This window comes from Cladophialophora yegresii, assembly GCF_000585515.1.
Source record: "Cladophialophora yegresii CBS 114405 chromosome Unknown aczIN-supercont1.1, whole genome shotgun sequence".
Classification (NCBI taxonomy): Eukaryota; Fungi; Ascomycota; class Eurotiomycetes; order Chaetothyriales; family Herpotrichiellaceae; genus Cladophialophora; species Cladophialophora yegresii.
The window spans coordinates 3,356,406-3,373,320 of record NW_006913045.1 but is presented as its reverse complement, the minus strand read 5'-3'; the positions used below and the strand labels follow the sequence as shown (position 1 = coordinate 3,373,320).

Below are 16,915 nucleotides of genomic sequence, written 5' to 3'. Positions count from 1 at the left end.
GCTAGCATAGCATACCCCCGTCTGCTGTCTATCGAACATGTAATGCCGACCCCCGGAGTTCTAACGAGGTAGAGCCGGGCCCGCTGACTCCCCGAGCGATGCCCAGGCAAATACTGTACTCCGGAGGGAGGACGTACTGTACTTCTGTGGACGAGAAGTTCCGGCTAAATTGTGGCTCCAAGCTACGGAGTACAGTGCAGCTACTGTGGTAATTACAGTATCTCAGAGCCAGACCTCCATCCTGTCAATCTCGAGGTGCGACCCCCCTGCCTACCACCTCCACGTCCTAAGAAGTCCGCGTGGAGAGGTCTCCGATTGCGGGGGAATCTCTCTCCATCGAGCACTGACGGCTCAGTACATACGGAGCACAGTACTGTACGCCAGGCCGCCGCCCGTACGAGGACCGAAATACTGTGATAACTTGAGCTGTATCCTCGTCTCAGCTGATAGGGGTTGGACGATCGTTTGCCCGTCCGTCGCACCAGTCGCATTTCTGCCTTGACCCCCTTTTAGGCTAATTGATGGCATCGGGCGTGAGTTGACGCATCGAATCAAGCATGAATGAGCCCTCTGCGAGCGCGTCGCCCGCGATGTCTGGCATGTGGGTGTTTAATGACTCCGTGCAGGCCAGTCCGTGCAGTCCGTCCATTCGGCTCGGATCCTCGGATCTGTCCCCCACGACTTGTAGCTTGGACGTGACATCTGGGCTCCGGCCCGTGCGCTCGATATGAGGACGTGGAATCCCAGAACTAAGACTGCCACTGCAGCAGAGCAAAGGTAGGGAGCGCTTTTTCTTTTGCGGGGATCTACACAACAGATATACTCGTCAATCAACCACAGCAAGCAAGCAGGCAAGCAAGCAACCATGCCGGGCAAGATCGAAGAATGGACAGACTACAAATTGACGGAGGAGCAGAAGCAGCACTGGATGGACCACGGCTTCGTCAAGATCGAGGGCTGCTTCTCCCGCGACTTTGCCGACCGGTGGACGAGCTCGATCTGGACGCGCCTGGGGGCCGACCCCAACGACAAGTCGACGTGGCCGACGGAGAAACTCAATATGCCGGGCCACACGGTCGTGTCGGTCAAGGAACACGCCCCGAAAGCGTACGCGGCCATGTGTGAGTTGGTGGGCGGCGAGGAGCGGGTGGCAGACTGGTATGTGTGGCCACGTTCTATTTGTTCGATCCGAGGGTTTTTGTTCGCTGCGGCAGTCCGGGAAATGGAGGTTTTCGTCCACGCTGAAAGAACCATCATGTTGACTTCTTGAACTGCCACCAGGTGCAAGAACTGGAAGGACGGCTGGATCCCGAACCTGGGCAAGCCCGAGTACAAGCCCACCGACGAGCTGGACTTCCGCGCGCTCGACAACTGGCACTGCGACGGCGACTGGTTCACGCATTACCTCGACTCGCCGGAGCAGGCCCTGCTCGTGATCCCGCTGTTCACCGAGATCAAGCCCAAGGGCGGCGGGACGGCCATCTGCACGGATGGGATCAAGCTGGTGGCGAAAAGACTGGTACGTCACGCCCTACTAGACCAGTGCCACCGCTACTAACACAGGGCTGGAACCAGCACGACCTCCCCCAAGGCGCGACGCCGTACCTCGCCGAGCGCGGCACGCCCGAGATCCCCAAATCCAACCCGCGGCGGCGCGAGCTGTGGAATTCCTGGGTCCGCGACCCACAACTCACCCGCGACGAGTCCTTCCACGAGGCCACGGGTCAAGTCGGCGACGTGTACTTTCTGCATCCCTTCATGCTGCACTCGGCGTCCAAGAACCTGCGGCGCGAGGTCCGCATCATCACCAACCCGCCGGTGGCATTGAAGGAGCCCTTCAACTATAATCGCGCGGATGGCAGGTATAGTCTCGTCGAGGCCAAGACGTTGAAGGATCTCGGCCGGCCCGAGGGGTTGCCGGACTGGACAATCACGGGGCCGAGGGAGTTGCTTTCTGCGGCGGGTGGGCGGATACAGGTAAGTAATTATGCGTGAATATGACGTCCCCACCAGCGTGGCCCCAGGAAGAAAGTAGTGGCTAACCGTTGCCGCGAACAGATGCAGGAAGAAATGAAGAAGAAGGAGCTGGAACGGCTCAAGATTGCCGGCATCCCGATCCACACGTTGGAGGGGTTGAGCGAGTACAAGCTTGATTATTACCCTTCGTAGGGTCAGTGTATAGAGTGCTTGCGCATTCGAGGAGAGAAGGAGACGCAAAAAGGCAAGCATATGCATCTGGACGTGATGGGGACGATCTCGATGACGAGTCCACAAGGGGAGGTCAGTCGCTGATCTCTTGGGTCCCGTGTATACACAGTGTGTACAAGTAGGCACTTCTCATACGTACCTGGTACGGATAACTTCTTTGTCGACGGTCGTTGCGTCAGGATCGTCTTCTCGTCTGTTTGCCTATTGGCCCTCTGGTCGCTTCAAAGGCTTGCGAAAGAGAGTAATCGGGTACTCTGCATGCCGACAATAAGCGGCCGAAATAGTGAGTACCATTGAGTCGCACTGTACCTGGTCGGTACTTAGCCAGACCTTGCGCTCGTCCTAAAATTGCAGGGCACGCTCCTGATGCCTGGTGGGTGCCTTGTCTTGTCTACTCGCACTCGTACCGAGCCGGGTGACAAAACAAGTGGCACACTTTTGTGGTCGAACCAGATTAAACCACGGGTTCGGTCATCAAAACATACCATTATTCAACCATTCTTTCCGAGATGATGCTGTATAGCATTGGTACTGCTGAGTAGAGTAAGAGGTACAGAATCGATCTATGCAACTATATACATTGGTTAGCACTAAAAGTATCAAGTGCTCGTGGAAAGTAGCTTGGGTGTCTACTTGTCATCACTTACATGTGCCACTGTTTTTTTTTCACCCGGCTCGGTACATACCGCGTGACAAAGGCTACCGTGATGGCGCTGCGCCTTTTTCTCCTCTCGTCTCCCTCTTTTCTCGTTTCCCCCATAGTAGTTCAAGCTACAAAGAAGCGCAGGGCATCGTGATCGGCGTATCCGTACTCGTACTCGTATTCGTACTGGGTCGGCAGTGGTGCGTGGTGCTTACTAACTACCGTGTATGTGAATCCGATCATGATGGCACATCACCAACATCGGTATGGGGTGCTCTATCGAGAAGTGTCCAGCCATGCACAATCCGCTCCAGCATGCATGCTTACCGTAACAGAGTCCTCACCGACGGCTGCTTACATTAATTATGTTCAAGCTTGAAAGCGGCAGACGAGGCTGAAAATCCAGATTTTCGAGGCACCTCTTTCCGTATACCTTTTACATGTCTATTCTGGATTGCGAAAAGTCAAGAGTGGAGGAACGACAAGACGAGAATCCAATACAGGGCCAGGTGTTGGCACGGCGCCTACGCCATCACCGGGATAGCCTCTCCGCCGCCAGCCTGCTTTGCCTTCTTCACGTTCTTCCACTCCAGGAAGCACGACGCAATGAATGCCACGCACGACACCGCAACAGACACGCGATAACAATCCTTCAGCGCGTAGACGTACGCTTGGATGGCCTGGCGGAGCTCGCCCTCCATCCCGCTCTGCTGCAGCGCGCTGCGGATGGCCGTGGCGCCCGTGCGGAGGAGGAACTGTGGATCCAAGTCCGGGGCGTACTTGGCGGCACCTTCGACCAGGCCGTTGGAGAAGACCGACTGTCCGACGGCAATGAAGAGCGCACCACCCAGTGACTGGCAGAACATGAGCAGGACGGTGCCCTGGGGGATGTCTGCCATGGGAAGAGCCGTCTGCACGGCCACAAGCGGCAAATTGAAGCCGAAGCCGGCGCCGAGACCCGCGACGATTTGGTACCCGAACCATTCGCCAAAGGGTGAGTCGACGGTCCAGGTGCTGATCAGGCCGTAGCCGACGGCCATGAGCGCGGACGCGCCCATCAGGATGGGAGTGTAGTAGCCGATGATCGTGACCATGATGCCGCCAATGATGGATGTCAGGACCGTGGAAAGCATGAGCGGCAGGATCTGGATGCCGGATTCGGTCGGCGAGGAGCCCTTGACGCTCTGCAGATAGAGGGGGAGGTAGTACATCAGGATGAAGATGCCGGCGCCGAAGAAGAAGACAAAGCCGCACGCCGCCATCAGGGTTCGCTGCTTGAGGAGGCGGGGAGGAATCGTGGCCGCCTCGCCCAGTCGCCACTGGGAGACGGAGAAGAGGACGAGCATGAGACCCGCGCCAACGAAGAGGCCGATGATCCGGGAGTTGCTCCACGGGTAGGTTGAGCCGCCCCACTGCACGGCGAGCAGCAGCATGACGATTGCAGGGATCAAAATGCCAGCGCCCACGAGGTCGAGTTCCATCACTCGCTTGAGGAGGGGCTTCTCTGATAGTTTGGGGTCTTGAGGGATGTGAAGGACGAAGAGGACGACGACAACGGAAAAGGCGCCGACGGGGAGGCTGAAGAAGCAGGGCTGTTAGTTTGCAAGCTCCGCTGGATGGGAAATATAATGGGTTATGCTCACTTGATGTAGAAGCACCACCTCCATGAGAGTTTGTCCGTGAAGACACCTCCTGCGGCATAGTTAGCATCTGAGGCTCGGTCGGTTGCGGTAGAATCCGAGCAGGACATACCTAAGAGCGGACCTGCAACGCTGGCGAGCCCCCACATGGCGCCGAAAACCCCAAAGACCAAGGGTCTGCGAATCAGAGGGACTGTGATATGGCAGGTCAGTTACTGGGCCGACTCGAGATTGAGGGTGTGATGATAGTTTACCTGAATGAGCGATGATGACCAGAGATCCAGAAAAGATACCGCCAACACCAATGCCGGCGATGGCTCTTCCGACAATCAACGCAGTGCTTGACGGGGCAACGGCGCAGATCAAGGAGCCAAGTTCGAAAACGCCAATGGCGGAGAGAAAGACCCATTTGATCTGGAAGACCTTGTAGATGCGCCCGAAGCTCGGCTGGAGCGCCGTGGACGTAAGGAAATATGCGCTCCCATACCAACCGATGTCGTTGACACTGTGAAAGCGGTCGGTGATTTTGGGAATGGCCGTGGCGATGATGGTCTGGTCCAGAGCGACAAGAAAGACAGCCAGACAAAGCGCGATGATGAGTGTGACCAGCTTGAGTCCATGGGGGTAGTTAGTATGGTCTTCCGTCTCGGTCTCGGCATCAACTTGTATATCTCCCTCCTCGCCCTTTTCTTTCTCAAGAACGGCGGCGGCAGATTTCTCCTCCTGCTCGTTCAGGGTGTCGGTGGGCTTGTGGACGGTTGAGGCAGACGAGACTGAGGTGGTGTCGACATTGTTTTGATAAGGGGGTGTTGGCCCTTGTTCCGGCTCTCGCTCCGACGCTGTCACCATTGGCGGCACTGGAGCCTCTGATACAGCCATCGTCCTCTTCAAGGTATGCTTCCAGAAAGTCCAGATTAGTAGTCCGTCAACTCTCGAGAATGATTAGAAGAGGGAGAAATCTTTTGGCCACATATAGGGATATATGATTGAAGCCTGAACATCGTATTTGGCAACTAATTCTGAATACGAAAAGGGAGTTTGATGATTCACAGCCCTGGAACCTTGCCGGGCCCGCCGCTAGCTGGACGGTCATAATGCGAAATCTCGGAGCGACTGAAATTCACGTCGACGCCCTTGACAGCCCAAAAAGGGACCAGCTGTTGGCTCGTGTCCAATGATAAGGGAGTCGGACCAATTTCAAGGGGGTTGTTGAATCTTCGCTTGGATCGAAGACTCGGATCGAGGCGCCAAACTTGACCGAGTGGATCACAAAGCGCCACGAGCGGCTCAATCGTGGCCCGACTCGCTTGGCACCACGTGCAGAACAGCGGCAAACGCAGAAGCACCGGCCAGTAGAAGAGTACGGCGGGATTTTGTGACTTCTACGCACCGCTCTTCTGTAACCGTGGCTCCTTTCCAATTTGAGCGTTCCTTGACAGCCTACCCGCAGTTGATATTCACCTCAAGGGCTGCAAAGGGAAAGTCCTATGAAGAATCTACCTTTCTGTGGCTAGTCGTTCTTGAGTGGGATAAATGGCTAGAAACTATGCTCAATCAAGCCAGATATCTGTGTTCAGCTCTCCGAACTGTATCGCCCTAATTTGTCTCTTATCAGATTCATCGATGTCCGCCTCCAGGTGCTAAAGAAATGACGGTAGTGTCTCGAAGGTCCAACAACCACCAGAAATATACGCCTTGATTTAAGCGCAAGAAAGGTTGCGCACCAGGAAAGCCTTGTTGCAGGAAGCCTTGTCCTGTGCTCCATCCAGCATAAGTATCCCATCCGCCGAGTTCTGGATCCACACCCGATTGGCACATACCTACGAGCGAATGATAAACAGTCTAGCTCTTTCCACCTCTGAATGGGATTCGGGCCTTGGGACATCCGATATCAACCGAATGCCTAGTACCATGCAAGGAGAGTACTCGCCAAATGCCGCAGAGCATGGCCAGCGTTCAGATGTCCTTGCGCAGCCTTGGGGTCGTCGTTGATGCCATATGTCTCAGGGGCAGCATGTGCTGGATCTGCCGCCAGGATGGTGTATTGCATACAGTCTCTCCACAACCTGCCTCCGATATGCCTGTAATCTCCCAGACCTACTTCCTTTGGATAGTCGCCTGCAAGGGTGCCTGGCATCGTCAGCAACACGCAGCCACAGGACGCAGTCAGTCTTACAGGAATTGACTATGTACTTGAAATTTCTCGCGCATTGATCCGCAGTGTATTTTCCCATTGGGACGCCTAAATCATACTCCGTGTGCGAATCGCATGCATTGACATAGGTGAGCCCAATGCTCAAACTGTAACCGGTCTGGGTGATCTGAACCATTGAATTGTTCTCTCTCGAAAACTGGTTGCATTCTCCCACAGTAGTGCCGCTCTTGTCCAGTGTGCCAGCCCACAATGTCGCATTCCGGACAGCAAGATTGTTGCAGAAGCTGTTAATGGGTTCATCGACATCTCTAAAAGGTTGGAAATCCTGAGTCGGAAGAGACCACGCGGTGGGCAGGGCGCTGGTAGACTGCAAACCAGTAGCCGTGGCGCACTTGATGTGGTGACCCTCCGTCCAATCAATCGTGGCCTTTGGCAGCGGTGTCCAGTGATAACAAGCTGTTTGACGCTTGGTCAGATTGGGAGCTGTATGTGACACCCTCGACGTTGTCGTAGCAGTTGAGCTAGTGGACTGCTGACTCGGGGAGGTGGAGGAAGACGTAGAGCTAGTCGAAAGTCGACTGGAGGAGACCGAGGAGAATGTAGAGCTAGTCAGTGGACCAGAGACTTTCTGAGTGTCACAGACTCTGGAAGAAAGGCTGGCGCAAGTAGGCGTTGATGACGCGGACCCTGTAGCAACGGTTTTTGTATTTGCTGGGGTTGAAGTCGTGTTTGAAGAGCCGAAGGACGTACTATTCCACGCGAGAGATGTAAATGGAACTAGTGGGAACTGTGTGATCCAGTTTGCCATTGAAGATGAGATCACCGGATCATTCCACCATGCACTGAGAGCGCATGAAGCTTTCGACTCCGTCGCTGTGGTTACCGTGTTCGTACCTGAGCATGCTGTCTCGATGCTACACGTCGTCGAGCATGATTCGGTCGCCGGTGGAGGAGCGGTCCCATTTGTGCAAACGACGACGCAATTCGAGAACGTCCGCGAAGTTGAACAAGTGCTTGAAGATGTTGACGGAGCACTTGCAGAAGAGGTGATGCTTCCTGATGGGTTGCTTGCACTCGGGGAAGGAGTGGGTGTGTCAGGAGGATAATGCGTTGTTGGCAGAGTCTGAGGCGATAACGAAGGCGGGCCGATTGGCGGGACAATAGGGATCTGAGCGGGTCAAAATACAGCAAGTCGAGATGAGGTTGAAGAACTCACCGGTGAGAATGGCCATCCTCCATTGTTGTTGCCCTGCGAACATAGGAACGGTATCAGACACTCCAGGAGGTTCAACAAGCCCAAACCAGTGCCTGGATTGCAAAGATCCCCGAGACACCACCAGATTCGGAATGAGAACTCGATCCAGATACCATTGTCGCGGTGTAGAGTGCTCGTCGAAAGAGTCGCGGTCCACCTTGCACTTGTAGAGCTGTGGGATCCATCAGTCTTCGTGATCGTCTGCCACGTTTCGTTCCATGAAGTAGGTGATGCCGTCGCATAGGTGACTTCCGAGGGTAACCGGAAGCCAAGTGTACCGCCAGAGGTCGACGTAACAGTACATAACCAGCCAAACTGGCAGTCATTCGTGTCTGTAGGTTTGGAAGCGTCACAGAGCCAGGGTGAGTCAAGCCAGCAGAACGGGCACAGGCAGTATTCACTCAAGGATGCTGAGGTTTTCGGAGTGTCGAGGCACCATGGGCTAAGACCATTCCATTCACAGGGCAGGGATCCGTTCATGGGAGTTGGGAAAGGCCATGAACCTCCAGACGTTGAACTGAAGCCGGGTAATGAGAGGCTCACGAGCCCGCTGCTGTCTGTCGCCGAAGCGGGTACACCACTGGGGGCATGCTGAGGGCGCAGGGTTGCCTCGGGGTGTAGTGGAAGTGGTGCCACTATTCGGTGCTGAGTTCGAACTCGATGACGAGGCTATGCGGGATGAAGAAGCACCAGGTGAGCTCCTGGATGACGATACTTGCACAGTGATGATGGTGCTGATGACCGTAACGAACGTCGTTGACGCCCAGTTAACTGTGCTAGTAAAAGTGGAAAATACTGCGGAGGAGGAGGCTGGCCCCGGCTGTCCCATACTAGAAGAACTCGACACAATGGAGGTTGACGATGCCGCAGATACTATCGAAGCTGGACCTGTAGGATCAGATGATGTCGAGGTGGTGCGTGTGGAACGCGACTGAGAAGTAGCAGTTGACACTGAAGCCGATTGTGACTGATCCGTAGACGGAGGTATCTGAGATGTTGATGTGCGTAGGCTTTGACCAGAGCTCTCACGCTGACTGCTTGTAGATGTAGAAGAACCGTCACCAGCGGCAGATGGAGAGGTTGAAGGCAGAGGGCCAGTACTGGAGGACTGGAGGCTGGCAGTGCTTGTCAAACTCGACAATGGTGAAGAAGAGCTTTGGGTAGGGTTCGCGGAAATCGACCTCGAAGCAGAAGAGGAAGCCGATGACAGTGCAGCACCAGTGCTGCTTGTCGAGGGTGTCCAGTCGGTGGAAGAGATACTCGAGGTACGCATTGTTGTAACAGAATTGCTGCTCCAGTCCTCCCACCCATTGTTGTCTGTCCGTGCATTAGTACTTGGATTCCCAAGACTCTCTCAACAACTTACGAGAGGAATTGGGTTGAGATTGACATGTTGAGCAGGTCTCGTCCCGAGCGGGAATTGGATGAGCTCGGCGTTCTCGAGCAAAACAAAGAGCTTCGCAGACCAAGAGAAATAACAGGGTAGCCAACCATAGTTGGGCCATCACGCCCTAGCCCAAGAGGATATAATTCTTCGATCAGTGCGTTGAGTGGGATGACATGAAGGCCTCGACATTTGATGACGAGGTCGATAAGTGCCCGTCAGGACTTGTCCTGAGGTACAAAAGCAGAACGGACTTGTGGGGAACGTACAAATTGCTTCGAGTGCAAGGAAGGCAGCTGCGACTCGAACTTGCCACCAGCAGCGTCGGCGATTGTGTCGGACTTGCCTTCATCGTATGCAAATACCTGGGGAAGCAGCGGTCGAAACTCGTACGAGAGACCCTACCCTCTACTACAGTATGCTGCTTGTGAGGGACGTGGTTGCCCTTCAGTGGGAGACATATGGGGTGGCGAGGCAACAGAGCGTAAGATGGGAAAGCAGACGAACGCAAGTTCTTCGAGTTTTCTCAGCCACTGCCCGGGATGGTATCAAGGAGATCACCAACAGCATCACGGAACACGGCGAGGTTCTCATAGTGCTGGCGGATGAACTGTGATCTTAGCAAGACTCGCGAATGCTTCCAGGAAGCTCTTGCCTGGGTGAAGATGCCGTATTCCTGGCCCCATCAGTCACATATACCAAAAGTCTCCATCCAGACTTGCTTGGAGTTTCCGAGAGACAATCACTCGCTGGTAGACATGGAGAATCAAGGAGAATATAGCTGGCGCGACTATACCATATAGAAAAGACAGCGTCTCGGTGAACTCTCGCACGACTGGGCGGACTGGGAACAGGTCGAGGAGGCTCGAGGGAGCAGTGCATTACTACTCCACCAAAAACGGATCGACCACCACGCTGCCCAGGCGTCAGAGCCGTGTCGGTCTCTTTGAGCATCATGAACGCTACTGAAACGTGCATCAGTGGATGTTAGAGCGTGTGAGAATGTGAAGATGAAGGTGTCAGAGCAGAAGTCCTACTCCCCTATCACAAGGGGTTTCGTTAATTAGGGGATCTTCGCGCGAACCCTGCGGCCGCACTAGGAAGGTTAGGGGCCGATACTTAGGTGGGGTACGCTATGCTTACTACAAAACATTAGCCAACAGAGCCAGAGCTGGACCTGTCACGCCTGTCAACTTTTGATCTCAAATCCGAGCAAGCGTGACAGAACGATTACACAGACCCAAGAGCGCGCGCAATGTGCAATAACCTCCGACGGACAGACCACCAGGTTATTTATGTATAGAGATATGTATGGACGTTAGTGTATGTACGACGGCCTCGCAATGTAAAGTCAGTCTATGTCATCTTCATCCTCTGGCACGGCTTCATCGGCATCTTTCTTGTCTTTGGCCGGATCTATGGTCCCTGGACCATCCTTGGCTGCGGCATGCTCTGTATTCGCTGCACCGTGCTCCTCGGCCTTGTCCTCGACGTTGGCTCCACCATGCTCTCGTTCCGCTTGTGCCAGCTCTTCTCCAAACAACAACGTGAAGACCACGACGGCGTAGACTTCCCCGGTCCGTCTATTCTTCAATGTATAACGCAGTTCATGTGTCTTCGAGTCGATGTACCCAACCACATTCAGACTAAAGCCAGGTAACTTGAGGGAGAAATCATTGAAGTCGAGGTACCCATTGCCAAAGTCAGCCTGATACAGGCGACCGGCTTCGAAGGTGAAGGTGCTGAGGTTCGAGGCCGTAAGGAAGTGCTTTTTCCGCGCAGCGCTATCGGCAGGGATGGATAACGAGGACCGCAACTCGCAGCCCGACCCTTCACATCCTTCCTCGACAATGGCGTCGTGAAACTCCTCGGCCGAGGCATGAGGCGCCTTCCATTCGTGTTTGTCGTCGTGGCTATGCTCCTCCCCACTTGATGACTGTAATTGGTCTTTGGGTATAACCTGATCGCCTATCCGTAGGATATTCCAGCTGCTCAGCGCCGGGCCATACAGGTACGGTTTGTCGGCGTACATGTCGCCATCAAGCCCAGGGTCAATCCACCATTTCACAATCCTCAGCGCGTGGTTCGCCCCTGGCGGCAGTCTGTCTCGCAGAGGTCGGTCAAAGTCGTTCCCAAACACCAGATCTTCGCCCGGAATATCTGTCTTCGGGATGAAGCTGAAGGATATACTGTACTGGTCGTACTTATGCGGGTCAGAGGTGAAGTACTTCTCCGCAGTGACTGGGGAGTCGGATGGGTAGCCTGTGAAATGGCGTATGCGCACGCACAGCGAGAGGATGATGGAGGGAGTTTCGAACGTGAGAGTCTTCGAGGCGTTTACGGGGACGGTTTTGTGTGTTGATGGATTATATGACGGACCAGCCGTTACGCGCAGGCGGTATTGCGAGTGGTGGGAGGCGTTGGAGGGGTCAGGTGGGATGGACTGATCTGCCATGATGAACGGGTGGAAAGAGCAATGTGACAGGCGGCTCGGTTGAGGCGGAGGTTTGGGCACTGAAGAGAGATGTAGTTCGGAAAGGTGAGAGCGTGAGCTCGATTGTGAGCAATGAGCGTGGGCAACAGCGTCAGTGTCGATCAAAAACATTTGTTCAACGAAAAGATGACGGCGGTGACGTCAATCGCGGCTTTGGGTTGATGGTGTTCGTTGAGTAAAAGCCAAACTTCTCACTTTACAGTCACCTAACGATTATCTCCAATTCACCACCACATGCAAATGCGCGTATCATCTCAAGTCAGTTCAGTACCTAGGTAACCACCTAGGCAGTCATGATGATGCGCTGCTATGATCCCGTGCTGTCGGTATCTTTGCCAGAAGCTTGCCTCAAATGTGGGGTTTCGGTACCTATGATGCTTGTGCCAAAAAAAAGTGTGGTACACCATCAGCGACGCTCTAGTCTGTCCAGCATGGGACACTGTGTACTGGATGTGACTGGGCTCCGCGCCCCAATCCCTGCAACGACGAGCTTTCAAGACCTGAGTCCGGTAAGAGACCGGCCTTTGTAGATCCGCTCAATGTCCCATTCCATGTGCTACAGTACTCTCATGTTGTTTCGAATGGACATCTGAAGTTTAGCACATTGCCTCATCACAGTCATCCCCTAAACTAAAAGACAGTATTTCATGAAGCATCTCAGCCTTTGTTACTCGGAGAACAATGCCCGGCCGAACATCCACGAGCTCTCTTCCAATTAGCACTGTCCATGCGAGGCAGCCGTGGATTAGCATGCACGACAATGACTGAGACGAGGCTCGAAGAAGCAAAGGTAGTCCCGAAAATGCCATGATCTCAAGCCATGCATTTGTCCAGTAACAGACGGTCTTGGACTGCCTTTATGAGCAGATCGATTTTGGCCTATGATCCAGCAGAGGCTGAAAGATGTTGAAACACGCTTTACGCGTCGGGGATAGCAGCTTCGCGTCGGCCCCCACTTGGCATTGCACTGCTCGAGTCTAAACCGCTTTGGGAAGGTTGTTGTTCCACTGCCATTTCGAGGTCCCTTTGTTTATATGCGACCAGGTTCCCGACCACCTGGGACCACCACATTTCTGTTTCCTTCATCTTTCGTCTTTATCAAGGACTTGCTCTTTGCTGCATTGGTATCCTGCATCATCGTACACGGCAATCATGGCAGACTCAAGTACCGGTCCCCCACGCCGTTCCAAGAGACCGGCTGCCGCCATTTCCCCAGTCAAACCCCAAGACGCAACAACGCCGTCAAGGCAGAGACTCAAGAAAAAAGCACGTTTCTCGGAGCCCGTCCCAGCGCATGACACGACCGGCCTCACACCAGCTGTTGGAAAAGCCTCGTTGAAAACTCCCAAGCGAAGAGTATCAACTCCGGCATTTACCCGATTTCGGGACCACGACGAAGTTCAATATACCCCTTTCCGCGAGGAACTTTCCGCTCGGACGAAGCGACAGATTCGACGCATTGGCCTAAGCGATGAACAGAATCAATTCTACGCCGAGAAGCGATCCAAATCCCAGCTGCAACGGATAGTCGATCAAAAGAACAAGGAAATCCAGACACTCAAGGATGAACTGGAGGCATCTAAGCTTCGCGAGACGCCCCTGGTGCAACCTGGTATGCCCAGTAGTCAACTTCAAATCAGCCAACTCGAGGCAGAGGTTGCAGAGTTGACACAGAGATCTAACAAAGAGACATCTCTCTTTCACAGCGGCCCATCGGAATTTGATGAGGATTGTGGCTTCCAGATTTATGAGGACGATGCAGCCAACGACGAGAACCATGTTCCTGGGTCGGAAGACGACGCAACAGTGGATCTGGAATTGGAAACTGCTCGTCAAGCAAAGGAGGCCATGTTCCGCTCGAGCCAAAGCTTTTCAAATAAGGCTGTCCAGTTTGAAGACTCGCCTGTGCGCTCGTCGACGTCGACCCGAAACAACCCATCTGCACCTACCCAATCTGCTCACGACTTGTCGAAAGAGTTGAACGCAGCAATCAACCGTGCCGAGGAGGCCGAGGTAGCTCTTCAAGCTATGACGACTGAGATCAGATCCTTGGGCTTCCCTTGCAATGGCGATGATGCTGCGGAATGCCTCTCCGCCATCAAGATTCACTTCCGCGACATGCGCTTTGACTTCGAGCGTATCGTGCCTGGAGAATCAACCATATCCTTCAACAATCCCCGCCTGATGCCTGAGATGCTTAACAAGCTCAAACTCGTCTCGGCACAGACCCGCGATCGTGAAGCCGAACTAAGATCAATGCATGAACAACAACGTTCTCTAAAGGGCAACTTTGACCATGCCTTGATCGCTGCAGGGAAAGCAACCGCCCGAATCAGAGAACTCGAGGATGCAATGGACAAGAATGCCGAAGAAATGCTCGAGCAGCGCATGCGATGCCAAGCCACAGAGCGCGAGGCCAAAGAACACGAGCAGAACAACAAGGCCCTGATTGTGGCAATTGAGAAGTACAGAAAAGAAGTCAAGCATCTGGAGGAACTGGTCGAGTTGATCGAGAGGGAGCAGGCTTCTCGCCTCCAGAACGTGCGAGCAGCCACAACTGCAGAGTTTAGTCAACAGCTCTCAGACATGGGAGCCAAAGTTGTTGCAGAAACTCGTGGCCGTAGAGCGGCTGAAGAATCCGCAGTCGAGCGCCTTCGAAAGATCAATGAACTGGAATCCGCACTCTCTGCGGCAAGACAACACTCCGAAGACGTGGAGGAGCAGCTACGATCTCTCCAAATCCAATTCGCGGCAGCGGGACGGGCGCAAGAAGAAGTAGTCGACGGACTGACCTCCCGAGTCTCCAGCCTCACTAGTGAGCTCGCTGCCGTTAATGCACGCATCGACAAGTTGAGCAAAGACCGCTGCGAGCTGGAACGTCTCTACAGACAACAAGTCGAAGATAGCGAGGAGTTTGCAGAGCAGCAGTACAAGAACGTCTTTCTCATTGCGAAGCAGAGCTTGGAGGACAAGAAGACGTTTGTGCGCTCTAATAAGATCCGCATTGCGAACTGGGAACTCGAGAGCGAACAGGATGATCTTCCTTCCGATCCTGTTGGCCCGATGACTCCTAGCTCCATGGTCCGATTCAGCGAATTCTCAGAGATGGAGGAGGAGGATCGCAGCACGCGCGAACACGCAACCGACAGTGATGACCATGTCGAAGGACAGGTTGCGATCTCCAGGGGAAAGAGACATCGCAGACATTCGTCATTGACCCTACCTGCCAGTTCGCCGTTCTTGGGTAGAGGCATCCTCAAGAAGAAGCCTCGGAGACGGTACGATAGTGGGATCGGGATGGACAGTTTGAGCGAGGCTGAGGATGAGCGTGAAGGTGTGATGACACCGGAGTTGAGTTCGGAAGCGGATGTCGAGGTCGAGAATGAAGTGCTTGTTTGACCCTGCTAGGATGGTGATGATCTGGTCGCTGCTACTACAGCTACAGTTACAGCTACTTTTGGCTTTCCTGCATTTTGGCGACCCGGCAGGCGTGTTTGGACACACTACAGACGATCATTGTTGGCCTTTCTTTTGTCACTCTAGATAACTGGTTAGATATACTCTGTACTGAGGTTCTCACTCTCTGAAGAGACTCTCTTTGTTTGCTAGTAGGGGACTAGAAATCGAACGGTGTCGATTAAACGGCTAAACGGAGTGGCGGCATGTTCCCGGAGACTGTAAGTGGATGGCCATGGTTTCTGAAGTGGTTCTGCGAGCGCGGTGGCAAATGCGCTGCTGTAACAAGAGGACTATTCGATATTGTGATAGTGACTTTGGGTAGAAAACCACATGCAGGGTAGCGGCATGAACAGAGTTGTAGCAGCATTTGTGGGCATGGTGTATGTAGTCGGTCACATTGCGGTTCATCTCGATCAGAGTTGACGTTTTGTAACAGGATATGCCAAACCAAGAGCAGACATCATTCCGGTGTCCTTCCTAATCATGCTTCAACTACCCCTTCCATACCTGCTGGATGCTCCTGAACTCCTTGTGATGCATCATGGTAAATCCCTTCATTTTCAGCGTCTCCACTGTGACCTTCACTCGTGCCTTCCCGTGTGTAGGTGTCTGCACTGCTCGGCTATGCAATCGAGCTTCGTGTGTCTTTATGTTTTTCCATGTTCGGTGCGGCGGTAAAAAGTTGGCTCCTCTCGTCCTGCGTTTATCGCCTTCGCTCGAACCAACTACTGCTCCCCATCACGGCGATACTTTGGTCCATGACCCACTCTCCGACACCCAAGTATCGGTCAACCCAGGTTTGTACCTCTTTGCTTTCGCCGAGGGAGGAGGCTTTGATACTGGTAGGTCTGTTGTGTTAGAGAATTAGTCCGAGATGAGGACAGAGGAGACGAGGCGTTAGCAGGTAGACGGGCATGGTTGATAGCGACGAGTGGACGGGGCCCGAGTATAGCTGGAGGGAAGGGCAACGTACGTGAGACCAGTACTCCTCTTGACGCCTGCGAGGAACGCAGAGATGAGGACGGCGTCGAAAGCGAAGTGAGTCAGGCGACCTAACTGTGTGGAAGAACTCAGTTGCTTGTACAGAGACAGCTCTTATATCAACTTACCACCATGATGAAGACGTGGGTATGAGTTTATGCTCGTTCCAAGCTGGAGAGGCACTTGAGGTCGACAGCAACGGCGAACATCGAGTGTGGCCTGTTGTTCACATGTGCTGTTTTGGAGCGGACACAAACCGGAGTCGGAGAATAGTTATCACGATCCCGTGTCGCGTATCTTATCACCACTCGATGGAGGGGCACAGCCACCAACGCAGCTGTTGAAAGCTTGAAGCATAATTATGTAGATGGACCCTCCATCAGCTGTGTCCAAATCCCAATGGTCCATCCCCATCCATTCTTTTTGGGCACAACGAGGCCACAACAACCCTCATTCGTTGTTGCTGAGGCCCGCCTAGCATAGGTAGACAGTGTATCATGATAAGCGTGACGTGAGAGCTCCAAGCATTATCAAGCTGCCACCTCGTACGTAACTCAACCGTTCCTGGATATGCAGCCATAATTTTTTGGCGAAGCGGTGATACCTTGACCCGCCTGTCGGATCTCGACTCAACTGAACACTTTCCTTCTGCTACAGTACTTTCTTCCAGCAGTGACAAAGTAGGTTCCTTGCCCT

General features: G+C 53.8%; 5 protein-coding genes across 5 annotated transcripts; 2 read left to right on the top strand and 3 right to left on the bottom strand.

Annotated features, from left to right (window-relative positions):
- Positions 1-865: 865 nt before the first annotated feature.
- On the top strand, positions 866-2,169 carry A1O7_01209 (uncharacterized protein; the record flags this gene model as incomplete). Its single annotated transcript, XM_007755247.1, has 4 exons — positions 866-1,158; positions 1,282-1,519; positions 1,576-1,977; positions 2,059-2,169. 4 exons carry the CDS (start codon positions 866-868, stop codon positions 2,167-2,169), a joined length of 1,044 nt encoding a protein of 347 aa, XP_007753437.1.
- A 1,206-nt stretch (positions 2,170-3,375) lies between these two features.
- Positions 3,376-5,340, bottom strand: A1O7_01208 (uncharacterized protein; the record flags this gene model as incomplete). Its single annotated transcript, XM_007755246.1, has 4 exons — positions 3,376-4,429; positions 4,495-4,543; positions 4,604-4,684; positions 4,746-5,340. 4 exons carry the CDS (start codon positions 5,338-5,340, stop codon positions 3,376-3,378), a joined length of 1,779 nt encoding a protein of 592 aa, XP_007753436.1.
- A 5,296-nt stretch (positions 5,341-10,636) lies between these two features.
- A1O7_01207 (uncharacterized protein) lies at positions 10,637-11,740 on the bottom strand (the record flags this gene model as incomplete). The annotated part of the gene is made up of 1 exon (XM_007755245.1): positions 10,637-11,740. One exon carries the CDS (start codon positions 11,738-11,740, stop codon positions 10,637-10,639), a length of 1,104 nt encoding a protein of 367 aa, XP_007753435.1.
- Positions 11,741-12,931: 1,191 nt separating this feature from the next.
- A1O7_01206 (uncharacterized protein) lies at positions 12,932-15,178 on the top strand (the record flags this gene model as incomplete). Its single annotated transcript, XM_007755244.1, has 1 exon — positions 12,932-15,178. One exon carries the CDS (start codon positions 12,932-12,934, stop codon positions 15,176-15,178), a length of 2,247 nt encoding a protein of 748 aa, XP_007753434.1.
- A 763-nt stretch (positions 15,179-15,941) lies between these two features.
- A1O7_01205 (uncharacterized protein) lies at positions 15,942-16,353 on the bottom strand (the record flags this gene model as incomplete). The annotated part of the gene is made up of 3 exons (XM_007755243.1): positions 15,942-16,086; positions 16,212-16,294; positions 16,348-16,353. The coding sequence occupies 3 exons, from the start codon at positions 16,351-16,353 to the stop codon at positions 15,942-15,944; spliced, it is 234 nt and encodes a 77-aa protein (XP_007753433.1).
- Between the last annotated feature and the right edge of the window lie 562 nt (positions 16,354-16,915).